Source organism: Megalops cyprinoides, chromosome 10 (genome assembly GCF_013368585.1).
Source record: "Megalops cyprinoides isolate fMegCyp1 chromosome 10, fMegCyp1.pri, whole genome shotgun sequence".
Taxonomy (NCBI): domain Eukaryota; kingdom Metazoa; phylum Chordata; class Actinopteri; order Elopiformes; family Megalopidae; genus Megalops; species Megalops cyprinoides.
Genome location: NC_050592.1, coordinates 6,066,824 through 6,076,837, shown reverse-complemented (window position 1 = coordinate 6,076,837; position 10,014 = coordinate 6,066,824). Strand labels below are relative to the sequence as shown.

The window sequence follows — 10,014 nt, the reverse complement described above, 5'->3', positions numbered from 1 at the left end:
TTTCAGACAAAAGAATGTTACATGGTCATCTTTCCCTCGGAGCCGTTGTTTAGTATGGCAGTGTCTGTGATACCCTGAACAGTTGTGACCCTTTTTTGATGGGTACAGTAATTTATTTTGTCATCTCTGTGTGGTTTTCTCTGCCTTTTTTTCTCTAAGTAAAAAGGAGGAAATTTCTTAAATCCCTACCTGGGCCACCTCCCCTGGACAAGCAATACTTTAGGTTTTCCCTTTGGAAACAGTGCTGTATATAACAGAGTCATCCTCCTTTCCTTGCTCTGGTGATCTGAAGGGAAAAATCATTTGTTTAGAATTTCAGTACTTCTCATTGCATTCAGACACATCATGTTGTATGTAACACAACAAGCTAAAATTTTATAAAATTGGGCTGGAGTTCTTCCTTAGGAACATGCATAATTTTAGATATTTATTGCACATGCTAATATAATGGCAGGTGTTACATGTACACATGTAAACTATCTTGTGTTTTTTTTTTCCCCAAAAAGAATTTGTGGTATCTGCAGAAACACTGATCTGCCCAGTGAGTTTTCTTTTCCTGATGCCCCAAGTAGAGGCTTCTCCTGGGTGGACTCAGAAAGAGCAGTATATGATTTAAAAAAAAAAAAACTACTGAAGGGGGATAACAGCCGACCTGACACAGATGCAGTCAACACAGGGGTAATGGAGGGATATTCTCACCTGGTGGCAGCAGTGGAGAGGGGGAATCGAATGCTGGCGTACTGAACATCATTCTCATTCTCAGAGTGAGCAGATTGAACAGTGGAGTATAAAACCTCTTCCTGGTTGCTAGAGTGAGGAGCTGTGACTGTAGAGTACAGTGCAATTTCTTCATTGTCTCTGTCTGTGTTCTGTGTTGCATTATGGGTCAAAGCCATTCCTGACATATTGCTATACACAGGACTTTCATTTTCCTGGAGACATAAAAAGAAAACAGACCAATGAGGGAGGGGGATGTTCTTCACAGCAGTAGAGAGGTTCAGTCATATTTTCATCAGTCCATGAACTGGCATCCTTCACACTCACACAAAATGCACTACCAGTAAGGGAGTTTCATGCTGCTTCAGGGTTCAGATACGATGGTGCAGATACGCCGTAACCATTTAAGCAACACTAGGGGTGATAACTGATAAAAGGATTTTATCATGAATAATAATATCATAATGCTCCTCGGTCTGAGTTATTCCATGATATGGGGATTTTAAGGCCTGTTGTTTATTTTGATAGCAACATGAACTTTCACTGTATATGTAATTGGTATAATTTATTGAGAGCCTGGAAACCTTATGGTGTTTATCATGCTTATGAGCCACCATCAGAGCCCAATCATCCAGAGAAGCTGAGATTTGTTCACTTTTACTGGCTGAAGTGAAGACTGTCCTGTAATCTTATGTTTGTCTTCTATCATCACATATTGATTGACTCACCACTTTATCTGCTTCTGTCTGCTCTGTCTCTTTTGTTGACTTTCTCCTCCTGTTTCAGAAGAAGCACATGAGTAGAGGGAGAAAACAGAAAAAGGATGAAAAATAGGAATTTCTAATATAATAAAATAAAATTTTAATCACCCTGCCACCCCAAACATTGTTAATATGAATGAGGAACATTATGAGGATCACATCATACATCTTTTACCTGAGTTTACAAACTGGAAAGCTGCATATGAAATCAACGATTAAGACTTTATTTTGTACATTGAGTGATAAGACTGCATAAATTAGAAGTAAAAAAAACTGCATAAATTAGATGGTGACAGGTGTGCAGTTGAATAATCCGTGCTGAAAAAGCATGTCATACAATCGTGCTTGTTTAAACTTTAAATTTGCCATCATGCAAGTAGCAGCAGGTTTAATATGAGAAGAGTGTGTTTTACCTCATCCACACAATAACAGGTAGAAGCACAGCAGCTAGCAGGACTGGGATTCCAATAGCACATATAATCGCTGCGTTATTTCCTAAGCAAAGAAACAGAAAAATGCACCAGTATCAATGATGAATATGCACTTTCTTTGGACAATACCTCTCACTGATACCTGTGAGCCGAGAAGAGATAAATCTATCTCATTATCCCTCTCTGTTATTAGAATGTGTTAGCCCCACATAAGCTGCAATAAACTCCAGCTTGCTGATTTCTCTTGAACATCCAATGAAGTTCCAGATAATTCTAACCATAATTTAAGATTTCAACCGTACCTTGCACTCTGATCATCTGAGTAGTAGAGTTATGAGCACCAATCTTGTTCTTTGCCTCACAGTAGTACTGTCCACTGTTCCAGGATCTAATGTTAGCAAAGGTTAAACTCTGTCCTGATCCTGTCTGCCAGACTCCAGTGTCATTCTTCTTAAACCAGGTGTAGCTCTGCACTGGTGGGTTGGCATTGCTGCTGCAGTTCAGAGTCACTGAACTGCCCTCCACTATTTCACCAGAGGGACTGACTGACACTGAAGCGCTTTTGGGGCTATCTAAAAAATAAAATAAAATAAAAATACACACATGGATTAAAGGGAATTATGAATTTGTATGCAATATTTTGTTTCAAATGTATGGCTGCAGTCACATCTGTTGTGAAGGAAACCATGTGTAATTTGTGTGTAAAAAAACTTCAGCTGGCAATAAGGTACAGCTATCCCACATGTAGGAGTGGTTCAGGGAAAGATAAGGAGTACTTGGTATGACTGGCTGCTGTTTTGGTTTGGATACTAACATACTTCCATGTGGATACTAATTTCCACTGTATGCGTTCTTACAATCCGGAATAAGAGATTTGACATTTAACAGCGGAGTCATATATACGTTTTTAAAGGTTTAAAACAATAGAAGTTTCTCTTTAATCGTGAAAGATATTAACTCTTTTTCTGTGTTATTTATCCCATTTCCAGGAACATGAGTGCGTCATAGAAAATGTTGAAAGACTGGTTATACATTTTGTAGATTGTCCTTAATAATGATGTTGATGAATAGATAAATCATTAATTGGGTACTCACACTGAACATCTATAGATACAGCAGTAGAGTTCACAGATCCAAGGTTGTTCTTTGCCTCACAGTGGTACTGTCCACTGTCCTCAGAGCTGATGTTAGTGATGGAGTAATTCTGCCCTGATCTTCTCACTGAGGTTACACCTGTATTATCCTTAAACCAGGTGTAGTTCTGCACTAGTGGGTTGGCATTGCTGCTGCAGGTCAGAGTCACTGAACTGCCTTCCACTATTTCACCAGAGGGACTGACAGACACTGAGGTGTTCTTGGGAGAATCTGAAAGAGGGAAATACACTGATATATCACAGACTAGTCTATGTTGCTCAAAAGAAAGAAAACTTTGTAAAAATTACAAATTACAAAAATTTGTAAGTTTGATCACATACAAAATGACATACTCACATTTGACATTGAGAGTCACTGCAGAGGAAGGGAGATCCTCATGGTATGTTACAGCACAGGAGTAGCTGCCTGCATCTGCACTGCTGGCTGAGAACTGGAGGATCTGCTTGGTGTTGGATACAGGATGTCCGTTCTTGTACCAGATGAAGTCTGGACTGTAACTGTAAATTTTACAGGTGACACTACAAGTCAGTGTCACCCTCTGTCCCTCGGTCACTGTGTCAGGATCTATATTCAACTTTGCACCTGAGTGAATAAATAAAAGTAAATGAATAAAATATAGCAATACGTTACCTCCAGTATCTAGTATCTAGTGTCCACATTATTTTAAATGGCACTTATTACTCACACTGCACTTTGAGATGTAGATGGGGAGATTGGTCTGTCCCAATGCTATTCTGGGCCTCACAGTAATACTCTCCAGTGTGCCAGGACATGGCATATCTTATAGTGTATGTCTGCTGTGATCTCTCTGAGGGTAGGGCTATATTATCCTTAAACCAGGTGTAGCTGTGCACTGGTGGGTTGGCATTGCTGCTGCAGGTCAGAGTCACTGAATTATCCTTCACTATTTCAGCAGAGGGACTGACTGATACAGAAGTGTTCTTGGGAGCATCTGCAAGATAAAATGAGAGACACAGCAATTGTGCATACAGGAAAAGTTATACCGTGTACAACTCAGTCAAAAAATTTGAATGGACTGATATCGTGGCATTACGATCAGAATACCTCTCCATATGAATATATATATGAATATGAACATATATCAATATGACACTAGTTATAATTCTTTATGAGATGATAACTAACTAATTAGGAGAGATGAGTCAAAACTCAGTGTGAAAGAGAAAATGACTGGTACAATGATGTTATGATAATTTACACATACATAATTCAGTTCATAAAACATCTGTATGATAACACTTATTTCTTTAGTTTAAAGAGCAGAAATGGGAAATTACAGACATCAGTCATTTTAGGAATAATAAATGGGGCTTGCCAATGATGCAAAAATGTTTATTCTATTTGCATCTATTTTTATCTGGTTACACCTTGAGTGATTTAAGCAGATACAGACACATATCTCTGCAGTCTTTTAGTTAGCAGTGCAAAGTAATTCACAGAGAGTTTGTTATAGTGTACCTTGAGTGATACAGTGAATAGATGTAGCTGATTGGTTGGTCAGGTTAAAGTTTGAGGGAGTAACATAAGTAGCTAGATAGTCAGATATGATGGAATAAACACACAAGGGAACATCACCAAATATAACACAATTGAAGGCCAATACATTTTGCTCAGTAATTTGTAACAGAGAAAAAATGCCAACAGTCAATCAACACAAAACAAGCCTTCTTTACGAACTGTTATACTTGCATCAGCTACGAAGTTTTCCACCAAAATGGTTTCACCTTGAGTGAGTTACACAGCTACAGATACACTTCAGACCTTTAGCAAACAGCGGGGATTAAATTATTGGGATTTATTTAGAGTGTACTGTAGCTAGTGTGATACCATGAATAAACTTTAGTGGTTGGTCAGGCTGAGGTTTAAGAGACTTACATCAGCATTTATCAGCTTTCTAGTCAGTAATTTCTTATATAGAGCAAGGACAACAATGGATGAACACCAAACAAGACCTCTTTAAGAACTTTTCCACTTGCTCCTCCAGGGAGTCAAGATGGCAAGCATAGCAAACCATGAGATACAGCTACTTGAGCAGAACTAAAAACAAATCAAGACGAAGAAGTCAAGTTGTGAAACCAAAATATACTTCTCAAGACTCCTCAGTCAAACCACTTCAGACAGAAAATCCCCCGCTAGTCTCTGTCCCCAGAGCTGCTGGGAAGGAAACACTGCCAGTCACTTTGTCCAGAGTTACCACAAAAAAACTAAGCAATGTTATCATGAGCTTCAGTTTGAAGTTGGCAGACAGGTAGTCGTGGAGCCCATAATGATCCTTTGCATAGGGGTCTACAGTTGCTCAGAGAAGTGCTGGTGGCAGCCAGAATGCAGTTAGTGAATAACTGCTGAATTTAATAATCCTGTGTCTCCATATGACTGACACCAAAATTAATATAAAGAAAGAATGCTCAGATTTGGTCGTAAAAAAAAGAAGTTCAAATTATGAACAAGATATTGAAGGATTACACCATTTGGGTATCACAACATTTAACTAAGAAAATGTAAAGGTGTGTTTGTTTGTAACTATTGATCACTGTTGCAAATTGTTTCTATAGTCTACAGCCTGTCGTATAACTGTATTTACAAGAATTTGAAGATGCACCATAGTAAAAATTGTTCCACTGATTTTTAGTAGCAAGGCTTGTTTCTTTAAAAGGAAAGTAAAATTCATGACTTGGACCACATACTCACATCTGACGTCAAGAGTTATTGCAGAGGAAGGGAGATCCTTGTGGCTTGTTGCAGCACAGGAGTAGCTGCCTGCATCTTCACTGTTGGCTGAGAACTGGAGGTTCTGGCTTGTGTTAGACAGAGGATGTCCGTTCTTGTACCAGATGTAGGCTAGACCGTAACTCAGAGTGCAGGTGGCGCTACAGGTCAATGTCACATTCTGTCCCTCGGTCACTGTGTTAGGATTTATATTCAACTTTGCACCTGAGTGAATAAATGAAACATAACAATACATTATCTCCAGTTATTAAAATACTCTCAGATTATGATAAATCTATAAAATTAGGGACATGTTTTGTTAAAAAGTGCAATGTAAGTTTTATTATTGATATTTAAGACTGAAGACTGCACAGGTTTTGTTTACCTCTGAAGTAATACACAATATAAATGTAATCAACTATGATACAGTCAATTCACAAATTCTGGGACATATAAAGCAAAAGATTTATTTTCTTCAGCTAACATGCTGTACCGTGTACTGTGCCTGTTAAAGACACAAAGAAAATGAGGAAACTTAAATGTGAAGGCAACCTGAAGCAGCAGAGAGTGATGAACAACGTTAGGAGCCAGTAGAGTGTAGAAGCCTTTTCTGTCTCTCATATTTGAGTGCTACAAAATGGATAAGCCTCAAGAACATTCAGAAACACAAATATTATTTGATATAACATACAGTACTCACACTGCACTTTGAGCTGCAGACGAGGAGATTGGCCTTTCCCAACATCATTTTGGGCTTCACAGGAATACTCTCCAGCATGGCTTTCGCTGACATGTGTTATGGTGTATGTCTGTTCTTCTCCTGTCTTTAAGAATTCATGCTGATTCTCCTTAAACCAGGTGTAGCTCTGCACAGGTGGGTTGGCATTGCTGCTGCAGGTCAGAATCACTGAACTGCCACCCACTATTTCAGCAGAGGGACTGGCTGACACTGAGGTTCTCTTGGGAGAATCTGAAAGAGAGAATGAGTAAGTGATTTTGAAATACGCATTCTCAATTCTGAGTGCAGACCATATTTTTTGTGTTAACATTATGACATCATGATGGTGTTGTGGCCAGAGGCTCCCAAATGATGTGAAAATGTTTATTAAATCGTCATTTTCATTTATTTTTTACAGTGCTATCGATAGATACAGATCAACGTCATACTTTTTGTGAACAATGGAGATTAAATTACAGGGATTCAGTTACAACATCCTGTAGCTAAAGTGATACCATGTATAAGCATCTGTTACCAGGTTGGTCAGGTTGAGGTCTAAGAGAGTGACATCAGCAGTTAACTCAGTGATAATTAAATATTTAATATTGCTCAGTAACTTCTGGATTTATGGGCTTTTCCACTTTCACCAGCTGGGAGGCTTTTTGCCAAAATGACAAGCATAGCAAGCTGTGAAACACAGCTACCTGAACACAAGAATAAAAAAAGAGGAGAACCCACAATAAATTCTGTCATTATGATCAGATTGCTCTTTTCAAGACAGACTCAAAGGTATTACCATTAAAAACAAAGAATCCACTGCCAGTCTTTTCCCCCAGAGATGCTGAGGAGGAAACACTGCTGGTCGCTGTATCTACAGTTCACACAGACAATGCTTGGAAAAGTGATCATAAGCTTTAGTTTGAGGGGTGTGAACCATAGTCATGGAGTCACATAATATCTCATACAGCTGATGGTGGCAGCCAGAGTGCTTATGGTGAATAACTGTTGAATTTTATAGACCTCAGTGTCTCCATACATACCAAAATGTTCACAAGAAACTACACTCACATGTGGTTTGTAAAAAGAAAAAAAGAAAGAAAAGCATTTTCAATTACAAACATGATTTAGATGAATTGTATCATTAAGGCATTAAGACATTTAATTAAAGTACAGGAAAAATGTGTTTTTTTATAAATTTGTTTTCTAAGTTTTAAATGACATACATTACTCACATTGCACTTTGAGATTTAGATAAGGAGATCGGCCTGTATCAATGGTATTCTCAGCCTCACAGTAGTACTCTCCAGCATGCCAGTATTGGATGTCTTTAATAGTGTATGTCTGCCCTGATCCTTTCCATGAGCGTCCTGATCCAGTGTTCTTGTACCAGGTGTATCTCTGCACTGGTGGGTTGGCATTGCTGCTGCAGGTCAGACTCACTGAACTGCCCTCCACTATTTTACCAGAGGGACTGACTGACACTGAAGTGTTTTTGGGGGAATCTGAGTGAGACATTGAGAGGTGCAGTCAATATATATTGAAATTACCCTTAATTAATTCAGATTAAAGAAAAGATAGATAGATAGATAGATAGATAGATAGATAGATAGATTCACCGGCTCTGATGCTGCTACCCCAACAGATGGCTGCAAAGAAGATTGCACTTGCGACAACAGACTGGTAGAAGATATGCAACATCTTGCTGCACACATTTGTAAGATTATAGTGCTTCTAACTTCTGACCAGACGTGGTTCAGAATCAGAGAACTGTTAACCTGATGGCCTTATTATCATAGTTACAAAGGAATCTCCACACCTTGGTGCCACGCGAGCAATTGATTAAGCAGCCAAGTCTAGCATACAACCGGGAGTGGGCAATTGGCAACCATCACCACACAAAGACGCGGTCAGCATCAAAGGATCCCGCTTTGCATTGGGAACATAGGTTGATGCTGCAACAGTGTAAAACCTATTGTTTGTTGCCATTTGTTTCATGGTATAAAAGGCCGATCACGGTAACAGTTCCCTGAGTTAAAGCTTCGCAGGCAGAGATGCTGCCGGATTCCATCGCCGAATAAAGCTTTTTCTCCAAGCGCGCTTTTGGTCCGGTTCGTTTACTTTTAAAATTAGGACAAAATCCAACACATTAAAGGATCTAAGCTTCCTCAAGAAGTAGAGTCTGCTCTGTCCCTTCCTGTAGACAGCCTCAGTGTTACATTTCCAGTCCAGTCTGTTGTCCAGGTGAACACCCAGGTATCTGTAGCCCTCCACCACCTACACCTCTTCTCCCAGGATGGAAACAGTGTTCAGCGTAGTCCTGGTCCTCCTAAAATCCACAACCATCTCCTTTGTCTTGGTCACATTTAAGAGGAGGTGGTTGTTCCCACACCACGCCACAAAGCGGTCCACCAGTTCCCTGTACTCAGTCTCCTGTCCACCACTGACACATCCCACAACTGCAGAGTCATCTGAAAATTTCTGCAGATGACGGGACTCCGAGTTGTATTGGAAGTTTGAGGTGTACAGGGTGAAGAGGAAAGGTGAGAGTACAGTTCCCTGCGGTGCTCCTGTGCTGCTAACCACCCGCTCAGACACGCATCTCCTCAGCCGCAAAAACTGTGGTCTGTCCGTCAGGTAGTCAATAATCCAGGAGGTCATGGAGGCGTCTACCCACGTCTTTTGGAGCTTCTCACACAGCAGTGTAGGTTGGATTGTGTTAAAGGCACTGGAGCAATCAAAGAACATGATCCTCACAGTGCTGCCTGCTCTGTCCAGGTGAGAGTGGACTCGCTGAAGCAGGTAGATGATGACGTCTTCAACTCCAACCTCAGGGTGGTAGGCAAACTGCAGTGGGTCCAGAGAGGTGCTCACCTGAGGTCTGAGATTGTCCAATATCAGTCTCTCCAGGGCTTTCATGATGTGAGACGTAAGGGCAACAGGTCTATAGTCATTCAGAGCAACTGGAGAAGACTTCTTAGGTACCGGAACAAGGCAGGATGTCTTCTTTAACAAAAGTTAAAGGTGCCAGGACTCAGGAGTATCAGCAGAAATCCGTTTAGCCGCACAGTATCCATATTAGCATGAAAAAATCCCACCGTATACCGTATTTTGACCAAAAAAGCACGATATGAACACAATAAAATACAAAAAACATGAGACGTTGACTGGAGCTACCGTAACAGGCTGCCACTAGCGTGGCGCCATTTAAACACAAAACATTTTGTGTGATACTATCATGTCATGACATGTTATTCCTTGCTGCTTTTCTTAGTGAAAGAGTTGAAAGAGCAGAAATGGAAAGCTACAGGCATTGTTTTAGGAAATATAAATGGTGTTGTTTTGTAGATTTCACAGAAACACTAGAGTTCTCTTTCACGTTTCATGCAGCTTTTCCCCAATTAATTACAATTCTTCCTTTATTTGGAAAAAAAAAAACGCATTTTTGAAACAGGCCCAGTTTCATCAGAGGAGATCTTCGAAGTATTGGGCATCTGTACTCACATAT

The 10,014-nt window shown here is 39.9% G+C and overlaps 1 protein-coding gene across 1 annotated transcript; it reads right to left on the bottom strand.

Moving 5' to 3' along the window:
* Positions 1-924: 924 nt before the first annotated feature.
* On the bottom strand, positions 925-6,584 carry LOC118784360 (B-cell receptor CD22-like). Its single transcript, XM_036538572.1, has 7 exons — positions 6,488-6,584; positions 5,774-5,923; positions 3,818-4,016; positions 3,401-3,561; positions 3,005-3,274; positions 2,212-2,481; positions 925-932 (listed from the first exon to the last, which is right to left on the bottom strand). Exons 1-7 carry the CDS (start codon positions 6,582-6,584, stop codon positions 925-927), a joined length of 1,155 nt encoding a protein of 384 aa, XP_036394465.1.
* Between the last annotated feature and the right edge of the window lie 3,430 nt (positions 6,585-10,014).

Excerpts from the sequence above, each read along its gene's own strand:
- LOC118784360 (XM_036538572.1), bottom strand. The coding sequence starts at position 6,584 with ATGTCAGCGAAAGCCATGCTGGAGAGTATTCCTGTGAAGCCCAAAATG. Across the intron at positions 5,924-6,487 it reads CAGCTCAAAGTGCAGTGTGA|CCTACATCTGGTACAAGAAC; the intron begins GTACTGTATGTT and ends GTTACGGTCTAG. Across the intron at positions 3,275-3,400 it reads AGTGACTCTCAATGTCAAAT|ATTCTCCCAAGAACACCTCA; the intron begins GTGAGTATGTCA and ends TCCCTCTTTCAG.